The sequence below is a fragment of the Mesocricetus auratus genome, unplaced genomic scaffold (assembly GCF_017639785.1).
Source record: "Mesocricetus auratus isolate SY011 unplaced genomic scaffold, BCM_Maur_2.0 Super-Scaffold_100008, whole genome shotgun sequence".
NCBI classification, from domain to species: domain Eukaryota; kingdom Metazoa; phylum Chordata; class Mammalia; order Rodentia; family Cricetidae; genus Mesocricetus; species Mesocricetus auratus.
This window is the reverse complement of record NW_024429192.1, coordinates 58,103,151-58,130,426: the sequence shown is the minus strand read 5'-3', so window position 1 is coordinate 58,130,426 and position 27,276 is coordinate 58,103,151. Positions and strand designations below refer to the sequence as shown.

General features: G+C 43.5%; 1 protein-coding gene across 6 annotated transcripts in view; it reads right to left on the bottom strand.

Moving 5' to 3' along the window:
* The window catches only part of Rubcn (rubicon autophagy regulator), a 60,037-nt gene that overhangs the window by 9,375 nt on the left and 23,386 nt on the right, over positions 1-27,276 (bottom strand). For 2 of the 6 annotated variants that reach the window (XM_040750903.1, XM_040750897.1), the window contains exons 3-12: positions 17,603-17,686; positions 16,088-16,244; positions 15,468-15,574; positions 14,080-14,236; positions 12,599-13,132; positions 11,121-11,165; positions 8,309-8,424; positions 6,319-6,529; positions 5,630-5,731; positions 3,724-3,798 (exon numbers count right to left, since the gene is read on the bottom strand). In XM_040750903.1, coding sequence (XP_040606837.1) covers positions 3,724-3,798; positions 5,630-5,731; positions 6,319-6,529; positions 8,309-8,424; positions 11,121-11,165; positions 12,599-13,132; positions 14,080-14,236; positions 15,468-15,574; positions 16,088-16,244; positions 17,603-17,686 — 1,588 coding nt within the window. The remainder of the gene's footprint in view (positions 1-3,723; positions 3,799-5,629; positions 5,732-6,318; positions 6,530-8,308; positions 8,425-11,120; positions 11,166-12,598; positions 13,133-14,079; positions 14,237-15,467; positions 15,575-16,087; positions 16,245-17,602; positions 17,687-27,276) is intronic. The other 4 variants (XM_040750901.1, XM_040750900.1, XM_040750899.1 and 1 more) reach the window with 4 other exon arrangements.

Genomic DNA, 27,276 nt, shown 5'->3' with positions numbered 1-27,276 from the left:
CAATTAAAATTTTGCAAATTTCATTCTGCTTGGGAATGATATGGAAAAAATGAAAAGAAAATCCTAGACAGACTTCTTTGAATAAGCAACTAACCTATTTTGATACCAGAGGTCCAGGAGGTAATTGATAGCAGTTGCTAAGGAAACCATTATTTCCACAAAGCTACAACCATGCATGCCACATAATGGTGTTTCTGCCTATGGTGGCCAATGTATATGACAGAGGTTCCCTGAGATCACCTTAGGATAGGATCTCAGACACAGTAGCCTTCTCAGTCTGTGTAAGTAAATTCTATGATCTATTATAGTTACACAAAATCACCTAGGGATACAGTTCTCAAAATGTGACTCTGTATTTAAGAAAAGCATTTCATCTTGGCAAATAAGGAAGACCACACTGTCTTAGGTGAGTATCCTACCCCAGAGCAGAGGGTTGAGGCAGCCCAATATCAAAGTGGATATGGCACCCGACACCCATCAGATACCTTGTCTTTACTGTGCCTGTGAAGCATCCTGCTAACTCTAGTTAGTTCAAGCAGATGACCAAGTTAATGTGGGTGGACCACAATGATATAACCACACCAAGGTCTAAGACAGTTAAGGAAAGAATTCTGTAGAGAATGGAAAGAAGCCTGCACCTTCCTAGTGGAGTTTAACATACTTATAAAATGTCTTCTTAACCTTTTGAACAAAAACAAATATATTTTTAAAGCAAATACGATTTTCCAAGAGAATTGCTCATACCTATGCAGGAGATTTTACTGGAAGGAGGACATCACTCCAAAACCAGATTATGTTGAAGGCTGCACTACTCAGCAAATTTGTCAAATATCACTGAGTTGTACACTTGTAGTGGTTGAATTACCAGGGAATTGTTTTCTATTCTTTCACTTCCGGTATCTGTGTGTATTTTCTAGTGAGGCTTGCTCTTAACAACAAGGCTCGTTTTTAATCCCATCAGCTATTTCTGTGACCTTGTTGACTGTTTACCTGGTTAGTTCAAATGTTTGTTCTTGCTTGCTGAGTTGGGCATGTTTGATTCTTACTTGTTCAATAATTCCCTTCAGGGGATTTTGTGTCTGTGACTGTCTTCCTCCTGTGCAGGATCCCTTCACATGGCTTCTATACTGCTGCCTTGGTGGTCATCTGCTGTTTTAGTTTGTGCTTCTCCTTGAAGATTTTCTCTGATAATTGTTTCTTTGTTTCAAGTGTGTGCATGTGTGTAATGCATGTCCACATGTGTATGGATGTCTACATGTGAGGTGTGTGCGCGCACATGTGGAGGTCCCAAGCGGATGTCAGGTGTCTCCCCCAATCACTCTCCACTTTATTTACTGGCTAGAATCTCTTACTAACCCCAGAGCTGGCTAGTGGCAATCTAGTTTCGGCCTACCATTATGCCTCCCTGGCTTTTACATGGGTTTTGAGGATCTAAACTTTTGTCCTGATCTATGAATTTTAAATAACTTCTTTGGATATGGGAATCTTGGTTGCAGCTACTTCCACAGGACTTGGAATAGTTTTAGACTATCTATTGATGATCTGGTGTCATCATCTACCTTTGTAAACAATATGAGTAAGTTTTCTATTCCTCTAGCTTATTTACTTAGGGGACTGTGTGACTCAATCTTGAGTGCCACAGTACGTGGGTGCAGACTGAGAACAACTTACAGGACTTAGTTGTCTCCTTTCATCATATGAGTTCTGGGGCTAAAACTCAGGTTTTCAGGCTTGGCAGTAAGTCCCTTCAGCCAACCAAGTCACTGCACTGGCCTCAAGTGCGCTAAACTTTTAAGGCTCCCAAGACTGGGGACGGAGGATTCTAAGAAAACCAAGGAACAGTGCCTTATGATATGCTCTATGGAGAAGGCAGCTCAAAGCAGAGCAAAGAGAAACTCGTTACTTCATTACATTTCTCTAAATCTTGCTCTAACCTTATATAATTATTTCACATTCCAATGGGTCACAGTATTAGTAGTAATAAACAACTGCACTAGTATTACTAAAAATTCTAACGATGAAACCAAAAGAATTGTGATTGAAATTCAGAGTTTTTGCTTTAAACTTTTTTGAGTAGAAAACTTTTCTTCTCTTTCAGTTAATCATACCAACTATTCCCTGGATGTCAAACATTACAGCAGTAACTCTTAATTATGTATGGAGCTATCTAGAAGAGATTACTTTCTGGGAGTTTGATTTGAAAATTCAAAACTCTAGACAGATTCTTAGCCTCATGCCATTCTGTCCTACTGGTTGTGGGTGTCCCGAACAACAGGTGTAAACTTAAATTTGCCAGCAGAATGTCAGAAGAGGGTATCAAATCTCCTGACGCTGGAGTTATAGACGACTGTGAGGTGCCCAGTATGCACACTGGGAACTGAGCTCCAGTCCTTGGAAGAGCAGCAACCACTCTTAACCTCTGAGTCTTCATCCAGGACTGGAACCTAAATTCTTTTTTTAAGTTTCTTTGACACAGGGTCTCACTATGTAGACCAGCTGGCCTCAAACTCACAAGAATCCACCTCCCAAGTGCTGGAATTTTTTTTCAAATTTGCTTTTGTTATTTTTTAAATTGTGTGTGTGTGTGTGTGTGTGTGTGTGTGTGTGTGTGTGTGTGTGTGTGTGTGTCCCCGAGTGTAAGAGCCCACACAGGCCAGAGGCACTGCAGCCCCTGGAGCTGGGGTTACAGGTGGTTATGAGGCACCTGATAAGGGTTCTAGTAACTGAACCTGGGTCCTCTGGAAGAGAAGTCAGTGTTCTTAACTGCTGAGCCATCTCTCCAGCCCCTGAATTTAAATTCCTAATTTGAGCACTTTGTTTTTAATATAACATTTATTATAAACAATAACAAAAAACACAACTTGCAAATAAACAGGGTATGGTGGCACAGCACTCGAGAAGCAGAGGCAGGTAGATCTCTGTGAGTTCAAGGCCAGCCTGGTCTATAAGGTGAGTTCCAGGGCAGTCAGAACTGTTACACAAAGAAACTCTGTCTCAAAAAAAAATGAAAAACTATGCCTCATGCACGCCTGTAATCCCAGCACTCGGGAGGCAGAGGCAGGCAGATCTCTGTGAGTTCCAGGCCAGCCTGGTCTACAGAGCGAGTTCCAGGTCAGCCTCCAAAACAATACAGAGAAACCCTATCTCTCAAAAACAAAACAAAACAAAAAAACCAAAAACTAAAAGCAAAACACAAAAACCCCCCAAAATTGTAAGTAAAAGCATCAAACACTAAAATTAACCAGATTCAAAGTCTACACAACTTAGAGAATTTCTATAGTTAGTAGACATTCCAAAAGGAAGCTGATAAGCTCCACATTAGATTTTATTCGGTATGAAATATTTTATGCTTTTATCCACCACCAATACCAAAAACAAACAAACAAACAAAAAAACCCAAAAACCAAAAAACCCAAGATAGAAAGAACTGTTTTTCTAGTTTTGACTATTCCTGTCTAAGCTTTGGCCCCCTCAGTCACATGACTACCTGATCTAATCTCACCTCTGTAAGAGGAGACAGCAAGGACTGTTTGAGTCCTATGTAAAATGGCATCTGAATATCTGAGCTGCTCCCGCATTGTCTAGCGTTTCCAGTTAGTTCTCTAGTCCATGCAGTTCTTCTCATGACCTTGACAAGTATCACAAGATCAAACAAGTACAAAAGCTGGTGCAAACATTCACACGCATGCATGTAGAAGCACACCCAGACTTCAGCATGGCTACCTGAGAACATGGAGGCCATTGACACTGAGAGTCCACTCTTGGACATGTGAGTCAGGTTAGAGCCTTCACTACCATCTGTGTAATAATTATAAAGAGGGCCCTTTAGAAAGCTGCTGAGACCGACAGTTCCATACCACACGCCTTAAGGTTTAGACTGTGACTTTTGTGCTCCTTTTAGGAACCCACATACATGGGTAGGCTTGGAAAACACCATTGCTTCCCCAAACCAGCTCAGCCTCAAACACCTCCTGAAAAGCAGCTAAGGGTGATGTTAGGAATATCTGGTCATTTTGACTATTGAGTATGAAGTGGGGCACTACTAGCAGTTCATGTGCCAGAGACGATGGTAAACATCTCAATCCTCAAGTAGCCCCTCACTACAAAAAATGACAGGGCCTAGAGACTGAGAAATCCCATCCTATGGTTGACTCCTTTAAGGGTTTCTATTCTGAACCAACAGGGAATTAGCTGACTACACACCCTTGGGACCCACAACTGAAGCAACGGTTTCCAACAGGAGTGCACTCTGTGAGAATTATGAAAAAACACATACAAACTAAGAGGGGGAAAGGAGTTTTAAACTACTATTCTTGTCATGAAATCAAATACATTAGGAAGAACCAAAAGCGAAGTTCCTTGAGGCCTGTAAAAGTTATGTAAACTCTGAATTTCTGAGTGGGAAAGCTCCCTGGCTACTCAGGAGGGCCCTGAAGACTAAAATAGCCAAAATACCTATTGGTTATCATTTTACAGTGATAATGGAGTGCATGCAGACAATTCAGCTTTATAAGGAAATTGCTCTTAGTTCTACCATGTGAAGAGTTTCTCCATCTCAACTGTTTTGTTTGTCTGTCTCTTTGTTGGGCCCTGGAGAACTCCATGGTTTGCAGTATAAGGCTACTTGAAGCATATCACTCAAGCATGATGTGGCCACTGTCACCTTGGAGTCAGTGCAGCTGATCCCTGGCTAGACTCAACGAGACTCCCAAGATGGAAGCTACTGACATTCCTTCATACAACTGGGATGGAAGACCATCAGACCCTCGCCTGAGAGCTCAGCCACTCATTCCCCAGCTTCGAGTAATGCTTGTGCCAACTGCATGTGATCTCAGGGAGGTGCTAGACTATATAGGAGGTGGGAGATGAGCTGAAGGCGGGACTCCAGCTATGCTGCTCTCAGGAGGCTGTCACTCATGTGGGTATGGTTTCACTATAATAATAACAATAATTATCATTGGTGATGCAGCCTGTAAGTAAACCAATGAACTCCCTGACTCACCAGGTTGGACTTGAGACTGTTTCTTTGGTCTGCTGTCACCTCTGAGGTGACTAGTGATGCAAAAGGAGCATTAGCTTTCTTTACTATAAACCCTTCCCAGATGGTAGCCTCTTCTCTCACTGCACTGATGCTTCTAACATGAGGCTTGGGCTCTGCCTCAAAACTGCTAAGACAGACATTACAGCTCCACTTTGCAAACCTGACTGCTTCTTTTTTGTTTGTTTGTTTCCTTTAATGATTCTTGCCCCCCCCATTACTATAAAACTCCTTTTGGAACAATTTCAATTGTGTTATGTGTGTGGAGCACAGGGGAACATTCTAATTCATGCAGTTTGGCTCAGCCCAAAGAGCTAGAAGGAAGAAAGAGAATAAGGACCCAAGAGAAAGATAAACACATGAGGACTAAAAATCAGGGTGACTTCAACAGCCAATCACCTGCTTCCTTTCAAGGCTCGTGTCTGCACGGATTTTAATGGGGTTCTGTTTTTAGCAAGAGCAGCCATGCCTTACAGTAACTAACAATATTCCACAGTGAGTCACAATGAAGATCTACTTTGGGTGCCTAATATTCCTAATTAAAAGAAACAAGGAATGAATGCTGCCTTGAAACAGACCCGCAGTTCTTACCTTGGATTTCAAACTCGTCAACATCATCAGCAGAGCCAGAGTCCGAGAACTGTGTGGAGTCATGAGAGCTGAACTGGGAGCTGCTGGAGGTGACCCGGAAGCCTGTGACAGTAAAGACCTCATCATCACCCCTCTCCATGCCACAATAAAGAACCTAGACTTCAACAGAGGACAGCGAACAGAACTATGGCTGGGGTTGAAGCTCCAAAGTGGAACTGGTACTCCCTGCTGGTTCATTCTACTTTAGAGAAGTCCATCTGTGACCCCTGGCCTTAGTTCTTTCTTGGAAACTCATTTTGAAAGAACACTATTTCTGATGTAGCAAACATGAGCTCTAGCAGTATTCCTAGTCTAGCACAGGAAAAACAAAAACAAAAACAGAACACCATGGTACTTCCTTCTGACAGCAGAGGAACCCTTAGCTTAGGCATAACACCTCACACAAAAACCAAGATGAAAGCCCACAACCCTGAGCTTTGTGGTGCTGTAAAGAGGCACACATACAGCCAGGCGTTGGTGGCGCACGCCTTTAATCCCAGCACTCGGGAGGCAGAGGCAGGCGGATCTCTGTGAGTTCGAGGCCAGGCTGGACCGACAGCCTCCAAAACAGAGAAACCTGTCTCGTAAAACCAAAAAAAACAAAACAAAAAAAAGAGGCACACATACAGATGGTCACGGGCCTCACTCACTTCCATGCTCAGTCTCCTGGTATGCGGGGAGCAGGTTTTTGGTGCGGATCTGCTGGCGCCGAAGACGGATCTTCTGCTTCAGTTCCTGGATCTCCCTGTCACTGTCTTCCTCCTCTACTTCCTCCTCCTCTAGACACTGGCTCATCATATTGCATTTCATCAGCTCGATGGCTGCAATCAAGGACTCTGAGATGCTGAAGTGAGCGTTCTCCTGGAGGAGGAAGGGCACGGAAGAAGTTGCTTGTTAAGGGACTGGAAGTACTGAACACCTTGCTGAGTGCAATGTGGGGAAGCAGAGCTCCCAATTCATGTGCTTTCCTCAACGGAGACACAGGGGAAATGCACTTGTCTGCTATAAGGAAAGCAGATAGGCAGATGGCCTGTTCTAGAATCTCTCTACTCTTTCAGCTGGCCATGACTGTCTCCTCATCTATTCCATTTTCTATATAAAAAAATGGAAAGAGAATCTCAGCTGGTCATCCCAAGATCTCCTCAGTGCCGACCTTAGTCCCCTGCACTGCCCCATTTCCACTCAACACAACACATGAAAGAAATGTGGTTAAAAAAAAAAGTCACCAAATTGCAGGCACAGGGCGCAATGATGAGAGAGGAACTGTTTGAAACAGCTATGGTTCGCAGACCCCCACAGCAGATGGTAAAGAGCATTAGTTCCTTAAAGATGATAGGCATAAAATGGCACCCGATACTGAAGTGAGTATTTACACACCAAGGAACCTTCACAGATCTGTTGAGTGTCTGGCAGCAAATGATCCATTACAGGTCACTGAGAAAATGCAGCTGACACCACTGGGTAGGGTGGCACGGAGACCTGCTGCATGTGGCCTGACTATCTGAAGCTCTTGCCCAGTGTGTGGATGGAAACACCACTTGCTCTGGAGATGATGAGACACTTTCTGACCTCCTAGAGATTCTAAGAATAAAACAAATTGAACTAAATTTGAAGATAAAACTTGAAGATTTATCAGTTGCTGTTTTCTCTTATGACAGCTTTTAAAAACTACTCAGGCCAGCTATGATGTCCCATACCTGGAATCTGAGCTCCCAGAGGGCAGAGACAGAAGTCTAAGGTTTGAGGACTCTAGCTTGCCTCAACAACAACAACAATATGTTTATAAACTGGATCAAGTCTAAGTGTGTAATATTTTTAAGCCTATTGGACACAGCAGTTCTTTTCAGATATATTGCTGATATATAATTCACTCTTTGCCACTAACTAAGCTGATGAAACCAGGCAATCATGTTTGAAACAAGAGCTAATGAAGGGAGAGAATGTGGTGATATCTTGTTTGTACAAATAAAGCCTGCCTGAAGATCAGGGGCAGATCTAGCCACTAGCTAACCATAGAGGTCTGGAGGTCTATACAGACAGATGGGAAGTGAGATGGCTGGGCAGAGAGAGGAATATAGGTACAGGAACTCGCTGTCTTTTGAGTCTGAGGTTTTCATAGAGTTCAGAGCTCTAGTGTCTGGCTGCTCTATGTCTCTGATCTTCAGCTTTCACCCCCTTATTTCTGACTCTGGGCTTTTATTATTAAGACCTATTAAAACTCATGTTACAAGAGAACATGCCAGGAATTCCAAAAGGTTCTTTTCTCAGAGTCATATACCCATATACATCGTAGTAAGGTAAATATGTCCCAAGATAAGAGACTAGTGTACAGATGTTATTTATACATAGTTGAGTCCAGGAATAAATGTAGAACTTGATTCTAGAAGGAGTATTTATGTGAGGTCACAGGTTCAAAGAACAATAATCACGTGGCTAAAGCTCAATGTTTCTGCACAGCGTAGCACTGGACCAATGACAAGCACAGGCTCCCTGCAGAGTTCCCTAGCAGAGCCCACTGAGCTTTACTGCAGTTCATAGGTACTGCGTGTACTTGGAACCTCATTAAAACAATGGCAGCAGAGACCATCAGGCCACATCCCCCAGTGCACTAGCTCCCCATCTACCCCTTTGATGCCTTACCTTTTCCAGGTCTGCACAGCTGCCAAAGTCTTGCTCGGAGAGGTAACTGATGAGGGACTGTCCTTCTGATGGTCTTCGAAACATGCCTTCCCCTGAGCACAGGTCCTGAGCACCCTCTGTGGGAAATGGAGTGGGTGTAAAATGTCTGAACTGAAATGAAAACCTATACCAGCCACGCTCCTTCAAGAAGTCTTACAATGTTACTACTAAAGGTGCTCTCAAGTGTTCCCAGGTAATGGGGAACAGAAACTGGATAGAAGACATCTGTTTATCTTCTAATGGCATTACTTAGACTCTTAAGAGTCCCAGAGCACCAAACCTCTTGGATGGAGAATGAAAGAATAGAGATCTCAGAGACAGTTCTTTTACAATCTAAAGTTATAGGTATCAGTCTGCCCTTCCTACTCCACTAAAAAGGAAAAGAGGATTAACTCAGTGTTGAGCATTAGGAAAGGACATGAATGCTTCCACCTGCCAGCAGTTCCCATGTGGAACTTGTCTTCTGGGAACAACACGGAGCCTCTGTCAAGGATCTCGCTCATTCAGGCCATGTCACATACAGTACTACAGACACACATGATAGCACCCAGAGCATAAGAGAGGGGGACCCCTAAGTCAGTGAGGACACGAGAAGTGGACTCTTAGTGTTGAAGATGACAGAAGGGCAGGTGAGGGCACACAGTGTCCTCCACAGAGTGAGCAGCAGGCACAAGGAGAGAGCAGAGCAAGACAGTTTCAGCCCTTGCTTTCCTAGTACTCATGAACCATTCTCCATTCACAGGGAGCTGGGGGCACTTGCTGACTGCACTGCTCTGACCAGAGGAGGGGAAGGGGGTCTCTCAAATTCAATGTATCATTGCAAAAGTCTTGTGTCAGTGACCAAACCAGGAAATAAAACGCACATACAGGCAAACAACAGACACATCTCCAACCCTTAAATTCAGTATTTAATTCTCTCATTTCCAAAGCCTTCCCAAACAGGCAAGAGGTGGCACACCAAAGGCAAAGGGTCCAAGAATACAGAACACATGGAGGAGATGAGATGTCAGTGTGTCCAAAGGGAAGAAACAACACCATGGGACAACTCAAAAATGAAAAAAATCAGAAAGGGTTTTAGTTTCCTTTCCTTCCATCTTCTAACCAAATGTTACAAAAGCATTAGCTAATCACTAATTTTTTGTTGGTTTGAAACAGGGTTTCTCTGTGTAACAGCCTGAACGTCCTAGGACTCTCTATGTTGACCAGGCTGGCCTTGAATTCAGAGATCCTCCTGCCTCTGGCTCTCAAGTGCTGGGATTAAAAGCATGTTCTGCTACCACTGTCCAGTTTTAATTACTAATTCTTGACAAACTAGTTAGATTGTAAAATAAAAATAATTAGAATGAACGTTTTCCAATATCTTGACACTATGTTTTAAAACACTATCAGAAAATTTACATTCATAATGAAAATGAAACTCAGAAAAGTGCTTAAAAGCAACATCAAGTCAATTCTGGAGAAGCCAAGGATGGTGGTTTTAAAACCAGAGGATTTAGTCACCAGAGAAAATAAGAGGCTTCCAGAGAAGGCCAATGCTGAGCACGGTGACATATACCTGTAATCCTAGATTTGGAAAATCAGGGGACGAGGATCACAGTGAATTCAAGTCCAGTCTGGTCCACATAGCAAATTTCGTCTCAGAAGCAAAGGGGATAGGAAGGTTGGCAAAGGGGCCCTAAGACAGAAACTCATCTTCAAAAGTAAATAAACAATGTTCAGTACCAGAGTAAGAAATGCAGTGGATGCCTGAGATATGAGCAGCGTGCACTAGAAGAGCAGATGCCTAAGCCATATCCAACTGTTTCCCCAGCAAACAATGACGTGTCAGCTGACACACACACACACACACACACACACACACACACACAGTAACTTTTGTGTTCTTGTGGCCCTGACAGTAGGTTCTGCTCTGTCTACCGAGCTAAGGAAAAGTCAGCAATCACCACGATACCTTGATAAGAAACAATGGAGGAGACAGCATACCACATAATTGTGTTCTTTGACTACATAAGCCACTGGGCTTTGTACTGAGGTCACCAGCTCCTAAGGCTGCCCGATCAACTGACTCAGCACTTCCTTCTACTCACTCAAAATCTGCTTTCTCTCAGGCTTTTGTCCCCTTCAGTCTCTGCAGGAGGTTGTGGTCTCAGTCTCCCGCCCCACCCACTGCTTTACTAACACATACCCACACATTAAGAACTCCATCATTACAGCACTCAGACTGGAACACAAACCTCAGTTTGAAAACCACCATGAGGGAAAAACAAACAACAACAAAAAAGGGTTCAATGATCAGTATGGAATTTACAGGTTCACAAGGGAATGAAGACTGGTGAAGGGAAAAGGAAACAGGGACTCTTGGACAGGCAAAAATCATGCAAGTACATCCATGACCACATACAAGGAATAAAACACATTCTGGTGTTAAGTCAAGGAAAATAAAGTCATCTACAGTGAGTCTTCAGGTAAGGAACATCCTGCCACTGAGCCATCATGAGGCCTTAGATGAACAGCAGGCCTCAGTTTCACCCCTGGGCAAAGTGGAATTGCTTTATCTTGACTCTGGCTTCCAGAAGCTGTTGGAGAATGGGTAGGACATGCAGAAGCATGTTTGGCACAACACGTATCCTGTTGCCGATGGGTCCCAGCACCACGACAGGATCAAAACTAGACAGACTTGATTTGACACCAGACTGGAAAAGGAGGTTTTGAACTAAGCAAAGTGGTCACAGAGGAACAGAAGGAAGAAGAGGTGGGGGACCGGCTCCCAAACCTGCAATGGGATCTTCAACTATAATGGTGATATTCCTGGGGCCTCCTGCAGATCAACACACAGGTACAGAGGAGAATCCGGACAGAACAAACAAGATTAGAGAAAGAAAGAGAGAGAGAAAAACCCAAAACAACCCAGTGACTTTTACCTGGCAGAAATGGTGCCATTAACTCCCAAGTGGGAACACTGGGGCTGCAGGAGGGGTGACTTGGACAAGAAGCTACAAGACCCATGCTCAGACCTTCTGCACAGGTCTTCTCTGGCTCCCTTTTCCCACGCAGGTTACCATGGTTTCTGGAATCCACACAGATTCAAGAATGGAGCCAGGGAGGCTGGGAATGTCGCTCTGTAGAGCTCTTCCCAGCATGAATAAGGCCCTGGGTTCAATCCCTGGGCTACTTTGAAAAATACAGTAGGATGCAGTGAGCAGGGGGTGTTGTACGCTCAGAGGCCAGTGCCCTAGTGGAGAGTAGGCACCAGGACTGCAGCAGATGGGACTGAGGTTCTAACCCCAACACTCTTTCCATGTGGGGAAGTTCATAGAAAGAGGCTTTGGCCTGGAGACTTCCCTCCTAAGGAGTATAAGTCATGCTAAATTCTTGAAGGAAAACAGAGATGAAAGTCTGTTATCCAGGGTTTAGCTGAGGCCTTAAGTTTTCATCTTTCTGGGAATTACACAGAGACAAGGGCAGCTCCAGTTGCCAAAGGAAATCTGTTTTATTTTCTCTCACTAAATACTTTCTATTTTATTTTATGTTTTTGTATCTGGGGTTTTTCTGACCCAGAATAGCTTTGAGCACAAAAATTAGTGTTATACTTGCAGATGATACCCAAGCAAAGCCTAAAGACACCAACTTCCCAGGGAAGAGGGTGGCAATATGACTCAGAAGCAGGAGACTCACCTTCCTCATGTCTAGTTTGTTCCCCACCACCAGCAGGCATTCTGTGAGGGAGGGTACAGGGCGAATGGCCCTTATCTGAGTTAATGACAGCAGTCACCCCATCTACTTGGCCCAGGGTCAAATGACCCATGTATACTCACTTCTATCCCTATTATAACTAGGAAAACCCTATTAGTGTCTGCTTCATCTTACATCCTGACCTAACTTTTAAGGACTCACAACAGAAGGATCACTAACATTACTATCTGTAAACCTGTTGAATACTCTGCTGAAGTCTGAGAGATTCAGTTAAAACATAATCTGTGATGCTCATACTATCCCAATGCTAAGGAACTACAGAAGAATCAGGGAAGCATTTAGTATTTAGCATCATGTAAGGAAAGACACAAAACATATGTGGGCTTCTACAGTAGTGCATGCTAAATGTCTTTCATGATAGAGTAACACATCATCCAGAAACGGTTCTTCCCTCTCTGCCACGTGAAAAGCCCCAGGAGCTCAGGAGCAAGCCCTCCCTCCAGCCCTGAATTTGGGGGGACGACATCCTGCTAACCAGTAGCTGGTGCTCATCATTACCTGTGGCTCCTTTGGAGGCAATGTTGGTATCCGAATGGGAGCGAATATGGCTCTTCTTTGTCCCGCTGGCGACAGAGACTGTCTGCCCTTCTGAGAAGCTGGACCTGCGAAGGACACTGCCTGGCTGACTCTGCCTACCTGCCTCTTGGTCCCCTAAAGAAGAAGCAGCAGAATCTGGTTTCTGAGAACTGCTGGAGGAGAACAAGTGAGAGCCGCTACTCTCGGCGTCGCTGCTGTGGCTCTGACAACTGGCAGTCCGGCCATGGGGGTCTGGGTTGCCGATGGCCAGGTACTCGGGCCCCTCACTGGCATCACTTGGGGAGTCATTTTGGCTGCTGACCCAGGATGCCTCTATGGGGCTAGTAAGAGTACTGGAACTCATCTCATGTGTGGTCAGTGGGGAATCCTGGGCTAGAGCTGGGTCTGGAAGCAGTGGAGCTTGGTCAGTTTGACTCTCTGCTGGTGAGAGGAGGTCTCTGTCTTCTTGAGGTTTCCAGGAAGGGCCAGAAAGTGAAAAGGAAGTGGATCTTCTCTCTAGGATATAAAAAAAAGGGTAAGGGGAAAGAAAGGTAAGTTGGACATCTACAGTACGTATATCGGTCCCCAGGTATGTTACCCAGGATACATGTCACTCAGAAAAGGTAAGTCAATTAAAGCAAAGCAATGATTTAGAGGCAGCTAAGGTGAGGGCATGGACACTTAAGCTGTATAGTGCTTCGGTGCTCTTCAGCATGAAGCCCTCAACTGCAAAATGAGAGGAATAATGAGAATAGCCACCCCACAGGACTGTTTTAAGGATCAAATGAGGTAATACACACAAACTGTAACAAAGCCCAGCATGATACCAGCACTCTAAAGATATTAGCAACTAAAGACCTCATTTGCAGTGCCAACCAACAGCTCAAAAGCCTCTAAGGACATCTCTTTGCTGTTACTTTATTAATGCTGCTGGGTAACTTTCTGTTTTATTTTGTGAGGCAGGGTCACACTGTGTGGCGCTGGATACCCTTGAGCCTGTAACCATCTTCTTGCTTCTATCTTCTGAGTGCTGGGATTACAGCCCTGTGCCACCACATCAAGCAACTGCAGCTGCATATCTTTTTATGATGCCTATTACAAAGACATTTATACCAATTTCTACCAGCATTAGCTTCAACTCCCAGTCTGTGGTCACTCACAAGGCTCTCCACTTTTCAGATGTGAAAATACATATAAGGACTGCCCATTCCCACCCTTACACCTAAGGCCAGCCTGGGCTACCTAGTGAAGCCCATTCCCACCCTTACACCTAAGGCCAGTCTGGGATATCTAGTGAAACTCCTTCAGTAAACAATACAGAACAGAATGAACAAACGAAAGGATGAGAAGCTGAAAACCAAAACCAACCAAACAAGCAGGTTCTGGCCTGTGAGCACTCACGAAAGCCCTCTATTTTCCTGTCCTAAAACAGATGCAGTAATGACACGTTATCTGCCCCATACCTGAGCTGTGGTGGGGCATGGACTGCTGCAGGTTAGAGGAGGACCCGAAGTAGGACTGCTGAGCACAGCTGGCTGGAGTGGTATATGTGGAGCCAGGCAGAGCGGTCAGACTCTGGCTCTTGGTAACCAGCAGTGGACTCTCGTGCTTTCTGGCAAACTAAAACAAAAGAAAACGAGTCAAAGTGAAGCCTAGAGGCCCTCAGAGGAGGGACATTCATTACCAGAGAAATGCTGGTAGGAGCTAGTATTTGACAGTATGCTGGACTATGAGAGCTCCACACAGCGGCCCTCTATCGTAGTATACAACACTGAAACTGTGAAATGCTGCTGCACACTACAGCCTCTGCACTGGATCCTTCTAGGATACTGTTTCCTAGAAGTGCAATAAAGAAATCAAGAATGCGCACGGGAGGCTGGGAAGATGGCACAGGGAGGAAAGTGTACTTGCTCTGCAAGCATAAGGACTGGAATTTATAACCCAATACCACTGTAAAATCCAGGAGAGCATGGCAGCCTGCATGGGAAGCAGACAGAGGATCTCAGGAGCAAGCTGATTAATTGTATTAGCCATCAACACACTCCAGGCTCATCTAGAGGCCATGCCTCCATGTATAAGGTAGACAGCAATAAAGAAAGACACACCCAATACTGAACTCTGCTCTCCACAGGCAGATACACACATATAAGTGCGTGTGCACCTGCATGCACATGTACACGCATGCACATGGAACAGGTATAGAAACATGTATATACACCACACATAAATACATACCAAAAATGATGCATGTGGATCAAAAGTAAGACAGAGTGGTGGTCTAAGCCACTGTGTCACAAGCACCTGATCCAAGCTCTGGGGAGAAGGCAAGTGTGTGTGGGGCTCGGTGACCTTTTCTTTTCTTCTTGACATTTTAGACAGGGCCTTGCTATGTCACTTTGACTGGCCTGGTACTCATGATGTAGCTCAAACTGCCCTGCCCTCTCAAGCTCGTGTCTAAGCCATCTTAAAACTTATTATATAGATCTCCAAGTCTGACCTTCTGCCCCAACCTCCCAAGTGCTGGGATTACAGGTGCTGGGATTTACAACAGTGAGTTACTATGCCTAGTCCTATGCCTATGTCAACTTGGCACAGCTAGAGTTATCCGGGAGGAGGGAATCTCATCTGAGAAAATGCCTCCATCAGGTTGACCTGTAGGATATGTAAATCAAATAAACTGTTGCTTTATTTCAGCAACAGAGAGCAGACTCAGACAACAGTCATGTACTACCATACCCAGCTCTTCCCAATCCTTTTTATCTCCCAGCTGTCTCAGTATGGAAGTCAAGTGCTACTGAGGAGTGAAGGGAAGGGACCCAGGACAGACACGGGTAGTCCTCTGCCCCTTTACCATAGACGCATCAATCTGAGCCAGGAGACGGGGGTTGTTCTGTTCCACTGCTTCCAGGCACTGCAGCATGGCTGTGACGTGGGCGTCACTTAGCAGGAAAGCAGTTTCTAGGAAGAAAAAACGTACCACAGTGATGAAGAAAGAAGCTTAGAGAAAGAGACAGAATAAAAAGGAATTGAGGGAAAGCATGTTACTGTGGAGAGAAAGGATTCAGGGACAAGTATAGGAGAACCTCAGTTGTACAAAGTCTAGCATAGGAAGTTCCAAAATCAGAAAGGCCCAGAATTGGACCTTGGCTCTCTGACTAGACTCTGGCCAAGTCACCTAGGCTCTCTGACTAGAACACAGTTATCCTACTACCCAGCTCTGGGAGCAGCTGTAAAGAGGGCAGTGGAAACTCAATTCATGGTATTTCTTCTCAGTTTGTGGGGATGAGACGGGAACATCTTGTCATGGGTGTTTTTCAAGGAGGGTGTGAGGAAGCCTGGCTATGTGTTTCTGAGTAGTCTACGGCATCAAGTAAATTTTAGGAGACCCTGGTCTAGAAGCAATCTACAGGAGAACAGAGAGATAGAAGATCACAGGAAGTACTCTCGGAGCCCTGAGGAGCTTCTACTTACCTGTGTAGAATTTTCTGATATACTGTCTGTCCCCAAGCAGAGGCCGGAGCTGGGCCGAGAGGCAGTGGCACTGCAGGCTGTGCTGCAGCCAGAGCTCTGCAACAGCACGATCGCTCACATCAGCACTGCTCTGGCCATTCTCATGCAAGTTGATGAACTGGGGAGGCAAAGAGGCAGGAGTCAAAACACATAACCTGGCAGATAAAGCACGGCAGCGAAGGCCTAGTGACCTGAGAACTACACTCAAGACAGGTGAGGGGAGGCTACCCAAGGTTTCTCCTCCAGCTAGCTTCCAGGAGACACAGGAGGACAGTGGAGAGATAAATGGCTTTTCCACTCCACCAGACCTCAGGTGAAGCAAGCCTGCTAAGTTTGGCTCTTTATCTCCAAAGAGGTACCTCTAGGATATTCATAAGAAGGGGCCAAAGGCATTTGACCTCTTGGCTTCTCACAGAGTCCTCTATTCCAGAGCCTCTAGAGAGAAATGTGGTTAAAAAAAATCTTGGCATTTGTATATGTGGATGGGTTGGTCTAGGAAAAAACTGACCAAAAATTCACTAAAATTTTTTTTGTTTTTTGTTTTCAGTATGTATGAGTGGTTTGCCTGGATATATGTTTGTGCAGCACATGGATGAGTGTCTGCAGAGGCTAGAAGAGGGCATCATATCCCTGAGGACTGGAGTTACAGGTGGCTGTGAGTCATCATGTGGGTGATGGTAACTGAACCTGGATCCTCTAGAAGAGCAGCAAGTGTTCTTAACCACCTAGTCAGCTCTCCAGTCTAAAGATTCTCTTAAGAAAGTCATCTGAACGCTGCCTTTTGGTTGTGGCCATAACAGTCTCTCTTCAGGACCACCTCCTCCTCCTTCAGTCTTCTAAGGCAAGGTCTCATAGCCAGGATCAGTACAACAAAACGCATCAACAGCAGTGTCAGGCTGCTCCTCGGAGGAAATGGCCACAGCACCACATGTGAGGTGTGAGAGCACACACCTGTTAATCCCAGTGCACGGGAAGCTAAGGAAGGGTGGCTACACATTCACAGGCAGCCTGGGCTACCTAATGAAACTCTACCTCAGCAGATACAACAGAACAGAATGAGCAGAGGAAAGATGAGAAGGTACAAGAAAACAGCAGGTTCTGGCCTTTTCTCATATACAGTAAGGCCAGTATGAAGCCCTGTGGCTTTGTTCTCTGCATGTTTAGGGGAAAAAGGTACACTTCTTGACCTCATCTTAGCAATAAGTCAACAGCTGGGACACACATGAAACAAGAAAGGCCATACAAAGAAAGAGGGATGATGGATGGATATTTCGGAGTTATTTCACTATTCTAATTTAGATGCATGCATTTCCCTACAATAAAAAATTAATTTTTAGGGAAATTCCTGCCATTTGTCATTAGACCATTTTCACCCATTTTCCAGGAGATGAAAAGGCAACCTAGACTAATGGACTTGTACGTGTTCCAGTGAAGGTTGCAGCTACACCCCAGTAAGCCAGCTCCTTTCACTCTCACCTTCTCAACATGAAGGGCTGAGTGCGGACTGAGCCACCGAATGTCTTTCACAAACGGCCAGTAATCCGCCTGTCGACAACACACCTGCCAAACAAACACCAACATGATGAGCAGATCCTGACTGTTGACAGCAAAAGAGAGAGAAATAAAAGCCAGACATAGTAGTATTAGTGTTTGACAGGTGGAGGCAGAGGGGTAGGAAAGAGGAGGAGGGAAGAAGGGAGAGGGAGAGAAAGTAAGAATAACCTTCCTTCGCTTCAACAATGGCTGCCAGCAGCAAGCAAAGGAATACATACACATTTATTCTGTTAAAATGATTTAAATTGTTCTCGTGTGGATGGGCACATATATATGTGCACGTGTGTACGCATGTTCACAGAAGCCAGAGACCAACATTGGGTGAAGTTCCTAGGGAGCATCTTCCACCTTAGTTTCCAGACAGTCTCTCACTGGAACTCACTCAGCAGGCTACACTGGCTGGCCAGTGAATCCCAAAGAGCCACCTGACTCCTGTCCCACCAGCACTGGATCACAATGAAAACCACCACACTGGCTTCTTAGCACACTTATGTCCTCAAGCTTGTGTGGAAGTACCTCACTCACTGATCCCCAAACTGTTCTGAATAGGTATTAATGCATATGACATAAAAGGTATACAGTGGAAATAATCTGTCTTCTACTCCTTTTCTCTTTACCATTCTTTTTTTTTTTTTTTTTTTTTTTTTTGATTTTTCGAGACAGGGTTTCTCTGTGGCTTTGGAGGCTGTCCTGGAACTCGCTCTGTAGACCAGGCTGGTTTCGAACTCACAGAGATTCGCCTGCCTCTGCCTCCCGAGTACTGGGATTAAAGGCGTGCACCACCAACACCCGGCACCATTCGGTTTTCTATGAGGTAATTCTTAAAACTAGTGCAAAGAGGTGAAAGTGTTTAGTACCTACTGCAAGCAAAATGAAATAAGAAACACTTGGTTTTGCCATGCATGCTGTCTTTTAAAAAGGCTGCATTTAAGAGTCAAAGAAATGTGAAGTCCTTGATAGATTAAATGGTCTTACACTGTAAGAGGCCCGGACACGACAACAAAATGTTTTCTATAATGAAAACCTAATTGTTTTTTTGGACCCCCTGGGGTGGTTTGCATAGGTATGGTCTCCATAAACTCATGTGTTTGAATGCTTGGCCTATAGGGAATAGCCTTACTGGAAGAAGTGTGCCACTGTGGGGGTGGGCTTTGAGGTCTCATATGCTCAAGCTTTGCCCAGTGTAGAGGATAGTTCACTTCCTGTTGCTTATAGATCAGGATGTAGAACTCTCAGCTACCTTCCCAGCACCATGTCTGCCTACACAGAGCCATGCTTCCTTCCATGATGATAATGGACTAAACCTTTGAACTGTAAACCAGCCAAAATGTTTTCCTTTATAAGAGTTGCCATGGTCATGGTGTCTGTTCACAGTAATAGAAACCCTAATTAAGACACCCCCTTCTGAGATTACTGGGCAGGAGTTTGAATTTATATTAAATAGTCTTTCTTTTTTTCAACTATTTATTTTATGTGCATTGCTGTTTTGCCATGGGTGTCAGGTCCCCTGGAACTGGAGTTACAAACATTTGTAAGCTGCCATGTGGGTGCTGGTAATTGAACCTGGGATTTCTGGAAGATCAGCCAAAATTCTTAATTGCTGAGCCATCTCTCTAGCCCTTAAATAATCTTTCAAACATATTACTGGCACAAATATCAAGAGACAAACCAAATAACAGAACAAAATAAACAGAAAGAGACCTTAAAGTACATCAGAACTTAATGTGGGATTCAAAAAGCATTTCAAAAATCAATGGTAAAGGAGGAGACTGTGGATCAGAGGAAGTGTGTTTGTTGGTGTGAGCAAGGCCCTGGGTTCCATTCCCAAGGATGGGGGGAGAGGAGGCCAATGGTAGGAACCACTATAAACAATTATGTGTCTTTTTTGTTTGCTTGGTTTTTTTTTGTTTTGTTTTGTTTTGTTTTGTTTTTTGAGGCAGGGTTTCTCTGTGGCTTTGGAGGCTGTCCTGGAACTAGTTCTTGTAGACCAGGCTGGTCTTGAACTCACAGAGATCCGCCTGCCTCTGCCTCCTGAGTGCTGGGATTAAAGGCTTTCACCACCACTGCCTGGCAACATTAGCTAATTTTATTAACATTTAATCTACCAAAACTGAACTATGAGGACAGAGAAAACCTGAACAGAGAAATGAATGACACTATTTAAATCACTGATAAAACATGTCCCAATATAGCAGAGCTCAGGAACAGATGGCTCCACTGATAAATTACCAAAGCTCTAAAAACTGTGATATCAAAGCCAGACAAAAATGCACAAAAAAATTGTTAATCAAAATCCCCAATGAACACTAATACAAAGATTCTCAGCACAATACTAAGAAGCACAGTAAAAAGACTGTACACCAGTCAACAAGATGGATCAGTGAGTAAAGGTGCTTGCTACCAAGTCTGCCAACTTGATTTGAGCCCCAAAACCAATATGGTAGAAAGAGAGAACCAATTCTCTGAGTGCACACCCCCAATAAATAAATACATGTTAAAAAACTATTTAAAAAGATTATATGATCTACAATGCAACCCTTACACCTAAGGCTCAGGGAACATGATGGAAGGACAGAGGAGGATCAGAAAAAATGTAAGAGCCAGAGGACTATGATGTCTGCCGTGAGACAGTGACTTCTATACTTGATAGGGAAGCTGCACCATGAGGTCTTAACAATATGGTTGCCTAAGCAAGATCTGCACAAGGACATCAGCTGAAATGTCAAAGTGGAGGGGAGGATTTCCTAGGGCCTCGTTCCTAGATGAAGAGCTATAGACAATCAACAGCTACTGAAAGAGAACATATCATTCTTCTCTAGAGGTTTGTATATAAGACACTGACATATTGTAGCCACTATTTTACACTCTGCTCTTCTCATTTAACATATCTTATAATGAATCCCAAAGCATGACTGTAAAATGTTACATTTGTGTGCGTGTGTGTGTGTGTGTGTGTGTGTGTGTGTTGCTCACATTCTTGCCACAGTGTACAAGTAGAGGTCAGAGCATAACTGGTTGGGAGCTGGTTCTCTGCTTCTGCCGTGTTGGTCCCTCAGGCTGTCAGGCTTGGCAGAAAGCACTTTTACTCATTGAGACATCTTGTTGGCCCTTTAGTTGTTGTTTTAAATCATATATACATATTCAATGCACACATTACAAAAACCAGGAGCTGAGCACAGTGCTCATTCCTATAAATGTAGCACAAAGGAGACAGAGACAAGAGGATCTCAAGTTGGAGGTTAACCTATCTACATAACAAGATCTTGTCTCAAAAACACACACACACAAAAAAGCAAAAATGAGGATGTATAGCAAAAAGTTATTTGTTTTTACTTTCGTAACTATACATTCTCTGGATGGAAGCTAGTAAAAGGTAGTAACTTAGGTTATCAGAAGACAATCAAAGAGAGACTTTCCACTATATGGTTTTATACTCAAATGTTTTAGCCAAGTAACCATGTAAAGTGTATTATCTATGCAAAAATTAAACATTTTAAAGTAACTTACCTAGTGATACATATGGTACAATTTTAATACTTTAAAAGACATAATATAAGAGAAAAATAACATTCATCAGAACGTTAAACAGTAGATATTTTTACTTGGTATTAAAATTACGGGTGACATTTATTTTTCTGAGTCTTCTTGGCATATGTCAAAGTTTCAACAAATAAGAATATATTATGCATATTTTAAAAACAGATCTTTTTTCATTATTATTACTTTAAAAATCAGGGCCAGGCAGTGGTGGCCCCTGACCTTAATCTCAGCATTTAGGGGGCAGAGGCAGGTGTATCTTTGTGAGTTTAACACCAGTCTGGTTTACAGAATGAGTTCCAGGACAGCCAGGGCTACACAAAGAAACCGTATCTTGAAAAAAACAACAACAACAACAACAAACAAAATCAGGCTACCTCTGGGCTACAGAGATGGCTCTAAGAGCTCTGGTTGCTCTTGTAGAGGACTTGGGTTTGGTTTCCAGAACCTACTTGGAAGCTCACAACTACCTGTAACTCCAATTCCAGGGCATCCAAGGCCCTCTTCTGGCCTCCATGGGTACCAGGCATATACATGGTGCACATGTATATAACATGTAGATAATATACTTGGACACATTAAAAAGTCTGACTGGGCTTACATTGCTAAGCACAATTTCCTGGAGCTAGGGAAGGGAATCCTACTCAGCTGAGCCAGGTCAGACAGTCTCCTCATTTCTAAGCAGCAGAACAGAGAGAGATGGTATCATCATGCCTTGCCTTACAAAAGGGGTAAAAGGTGTCCCAGATGTGGGCTGACAAAAATAAGAAAATGGTCATGATGGTACAGCCTCCCAGGGGCCTGGAGTGATTGAAACAAAACAGAATTCACACCCACAACACATCCTTATGAAAACAAAGGGGAGATATGACCAACATGAATCATCGTGTCCCTTCCAAGGACACGCACTCAGAATAGCTTCCTGATGACACAGCAGCTGAAACCTTTGAAAGCACTGGGCTTTTTGGAAGAAAACAACAGGGAGAAAATTCCGACACCAACTTTAATTCTTAGACTGTAACAAGGCACAGAGCAGCAACAAAATTGATGTGGAGCTTTTGTTCCTGTTTTTTTCTACTAGAGCCTGTATGTGCTCTGTGCCTCTACGTGCTGTAGTGTGTCTGTGTGTCAAGTGGTTGTCTCTGTTTCAATTTGCTGGCACTAGCTAGTTTTGTAAGTGGTCACACACATTCCTTAGTATTTTTCATTCTGAAGCACAGGCGCTTTCATAGATGCTATCATTTCTGAGAACTCTGACAAGGTATGTTAGTAGCATTTTGCATTTGCAAGCTTGTTCTATTTGAGGATCTCATCAACATTTCTCCTTTTGTGGTACATACAGATGGCGAAACTACCATGCAATCTGATTAGGTTACTATGTGAGGATGCAAAATTAGCAACAGGGCTAAGAAAAGAACTTTTGTTGTCAAGATGAGACCACTTGAACCACTGAATGGCAGCACTGCTAATCTGGCAGCTATTTTGGTCACCAGCCTGGGAACCTTGCACTTTGTTTTTAACAAAACATTTTGGCACTAATCCCAAATTTCTGAACGGAACACTGGGTAGTTCAATATTACAAATTAGCATAGAGAACACCAAGATGAAAGGCAGTCTCCTGGGAGAAAGTATATTTAGTCTTGGCTGTGCTGGTTGGGTATGAGAGACATAAATTACAATACAGAGGAGACAGCTGGTCCAGACCTAGAACTCAGCGCTGAGATCTGAGCTGAGTGTCACAGATGCACAGGTGAGACCGAGACGCTTCAAGAAAACAGAGCAAGGAGGCACAAATACAGAGAGTGACTCCAATTTTAAAAATCCAATTTAAAGATCTGTAAGGAATAAGGGAGGAAAAAGGTATGTGCCAACCCTAAGACCCACATGATGGAAGGAGAGAACTGACTCTTGCAAGATGACCTCTGACCTTCATATGCATGTACCCCCAAAATAAATAAATGGCATTTCATTTTAAAATGTTTAATCCAATCAGTATTTATCCCTAGTACACAAATGGACTTTGGGAGCCCACTCACATAAGGGATACTCTCTCAGCCTAGACATACGAGGGAGGGTCTAGGCCCTGCTCCAAATGATATGACAGACTCTGAAGATCCCCCATAGAAGGCCTCACCCTCCCTGGGGAACAAAAAGAGGATGGGACAGGGGGTCAGTGAGGGGCAGGGAGGAGGGAAGGGAGAGAGAACTGGGATTGACATGTAAAACAAGATTGTTTCTAAATTAAATTTTTAAAAAGGAAAAAAAAATAAACAAGTGACAGAAAAGAAAATGTTTAATCCAAGAAGAAATTCCAGGGATATAAATTGAAGAACAGTCACATATAGAACAGTGCTCCTGAGATATCAAGAAATGATAGTGGTCAATGTCATTAAAGTTATATAGTCAGAGGCAAAATGGTCCTTGAGTTAGGTAACATGGATGTCATTTTCTTAAACAGCACTGCAAGGTCACCAGTGGTAAAGAAGAATATGTTAAGATAAGCTGCTTTCAAATTTCAGTGTTCCTAATCATATACACCACAGGACAACATGTAATGGGAATAACTCTATTAATTACTTCTTTTAAGTTTTTATTAATCAGTTTCCTGCATCTATTCACACCCCTGCTGTGGAGGTCAGAGGACCACGTGTGGCGGTTAGTGCTTTCCTTCCACCAAGGGTGTCTCAGAAGTTGGCTCAGGTTGTAAGGTGTGGTGGCATACACCTTTACCTGCTGAGCGTCTCTGGTTATATGTCACAAGCTATGCTAGACAAATTTATATGCCACTTCATTTGTTCTATAGATCAGCTTTAAGACGTAAATGCCATTCCCCTTATTTATACAGATGAGATGTTTAGCCACAGAATGGGACGGCTGAGGCTGACAGACAGCTGTGTCTTCTAGGGCTTTACATCATAGTTCTCAAAGCAGAAAGGTGGGCAACAGTGTTGTTTCACCGATGAGAAACAGGCACGAGGAGCTCTGTAACCTACCTCATACTAATCATGCTGAGGTAAGAGTAAAATGTGAGTAATATGACTCAATGTCCATAATTTTAAAACCACGAGGTCACTTTATTTTCCAAGAATGTACGCACTGAGCCTAGACTTTAATCTAGGTTTTCTGTGACTCCGTAGGTGTTTGCCAATCTAGGATATGATGTTGCCTCCAAATTCCTAGACAGGTATTTGTTTAAAGTTCTTTAAAGTATAAGTTTGGGTGGGAGTCTTCAAAGTCCTTTAAAAAAATACAGCCTTACCTTCAGAGTTACTAAGCTAACCTTTTCAGTGAATCCTAAGACTGTTCAACAGAACCAAAGCTGCTGTTCAGAGGTAAGAGATCCTATTTTTAGAATGGGCAACATACTAAGTTTATTTTATGCCAATTAGTTGATCAGAGTGTTCTGATGGAAGCTTCACCTCAGCCCCTGGCACCCATATACCCAAAGAGTCTGGAATGTTCTGGTGGAAGCTCCACCCCAAGCCCCCACCCCTATCTCTCTCCAAACCCTGCTGCATCTCAGAAAGCCTGTCAAATGATGACTCCCCCACCCCCATAAATGCTCAAGACCACCCCCACAGGCATTTAAACTGTCCCCCAGAAAACAGATGGGTGGTTTTCCAGTCCCTCTTTCCCATCTCCTCTCTAAAAACCATCTGGGAGCCTTGTATCCATTAAACGTGAGCTTTTCCTAATTTAGTTTGATTTGGATTGCTGTGTGGGCAGAGAGGCTTATGGGGTGCAGAAACTTTTCAGAGATAATTTCCCATGTGATTGCTAGCAGAAAATGAATTCAGATAAAAAAGAAAAGAGAAACTTAGCTCTGGCAAAAAAAAAGGACTTTCTTGTGGAATATTTAACAAGGCAAAGATGTGTTACATTTGTTTACGCTGAAGAATATTTGTTTAACTATGTAAAGATGTGTTGCATTTGTTTTTTCCTTGCCTGCCTAAGGCACTTGATTGGTCTAATAAAAAGCTGAATGGCCGATTAGCTAGACAGTAGAGGTGGTGGGCAGACAGAATAAGTAGGCAGAGGAATCTAGGCTCAAGAGAGAAGAGAATGAGGGAGAAAGACAGGAAACTGTCCGTCGTCAGCCAGCAATGCAGTCGCCAACCAGCCAGGCAGCTGCCTATCTAAGCCAGTCAAGGAGGAAGCACAAAAGCAGGACATACAGAATGAAAGAAAGGTAAAAATCCCCAATCAAAACACAGATGAAGAGAAACAGGTTAAATTAATTTATAAGAGCTAGTGGGGCTGGGCGGTGGTGGCGTATGCCTTTAATCCCAGCACTCAGGAGGCAGGCGGATCCCTGTCAGTTCAAGACCAACCTGGTCTACAAGAGCTAATTCCAGGACAGCCTGTCTCAAAAAAACAAAACAAACAAACAAAAACAAAAAAGCTAGTGAGGCAAGCATGAGGTAAGGCTGAGCATTCATAACTAATAATAAATATCTGTGTTATGATTTGGAGGCCATAGAAAGCCTCCTACACTTCCTGAGAAGAATATTAATCTCTGGCATAGGCAGATAAGTGTTTAAGGACACTCAATTATGTGTGTACTAGTGAGATCTGAATTTGTATATGTGCAGGAGCACATATGTGTGCCTTTGTACATGCATGAGATCAGACAACAGCTTTGTGTGTTATTCCAAGTGTTGTCCACCTTATTTTTTGAGACAGGGTTTCTCACTGGTCAAACAGGTTAGGTTGGATGGCCAGAGACTAGAATTACTACCATTCTATAAGTAGTTTGGCTCTGCTTTGGAAATAGGAACTTAAGATATTGAAAGCTATCCCAGAAGAAAAGTCTGTCAATTCTCTGGGTCTAAGGTTCAAGAGCAGCCTGGGCTAGGAGATTGGAATTCAGAATTTCTTCTAGGCAGAAAGCTGAGACACAGTCCTGAACAGGTCATTGTATCACCACCCGCTCTCGCTGCCACCATGACTGAGAGAACCCTGAGGAAGAAGAGGCAGGAGGAATGTAAGAACCAGAGGATGGAGAGGAGCCTGTGAAACGCTGTCTTCTGGACAGGGCAGTGAGCTCACTGCAGCTGCAGTTATCTGCACAGCTCAGGACAACATCCCAGCAGGCAGCACCAACTGGACTCAGTGGGTTATAAAACAAACTAACAAAAAAGGGGGGAGGACATGAAGGTGGGGGCACAGGTTGTCTGTTGGGGAGTATCCAGGTAGAGTGGAAGATGAGAAGGACAAGTCACTGGTGAGTATGATAAGACACACGATATACATGTAAAAACTGTCAAAATATATATATATACTTAAAAAACCCTAAAACAAAAATCTAAATTACAAAACAACAACAAAAAGAAAGAAAATAAAAAGGCAACAGCTGTTGCCAAATGACTCATTCATTCTACCTCTTCACATCTAGATTTTTTTAAAAATATGATTTCTGGGGGATAGAACTCAGATTCATATGCTTGAAAGGCAAAAACTGCTTTAGCTATCACCTCAGACTTAAGTTTGCAAATGGATAGTACTAAATATCAGTAACTCACCTCAGACTTAAGGTTTATTTTGCAAATGCATTATACTAAATATCAGTAACTCACACGACAATTCTATCTAGAACTAAGAAACTTTACCTAAATCATTACACACGGAGTAACTGTCAAAGCAAAAACAATTATTACTGGATTCCACTCATTTTCAAAACTCAGAGCGCATTAGAAAGTCTGAGAATTTGAAGGAAAGTTAAATCAACACTTGCCAAGTGGTGGTGGCACAAGCCTTTAATCCCAGCACTAGGAAGGCAGAGGCAGGCAGATCTTTGTGAGTTCCAGGACAGCTTCCAAAGCTACAGAGAAACCCTATCTCAAAAAACAAAAACAAACAAAAATAAACACTGCTAAAGTTTATACTGAGAAAGATTTAACCAAAACTGTCATTCAGGGCTGGAGAAATGGCTCGGTGGTGAAAAGCACTGGTTGCCCTTCCAGAGGACCCAGGTTCGATTCTAGCATCTACATGGCAGCCCACCCCAGAGGACATGCAGGTGAGATGGGGATATACTGTCAGGGAGAATCTAGGTAAAG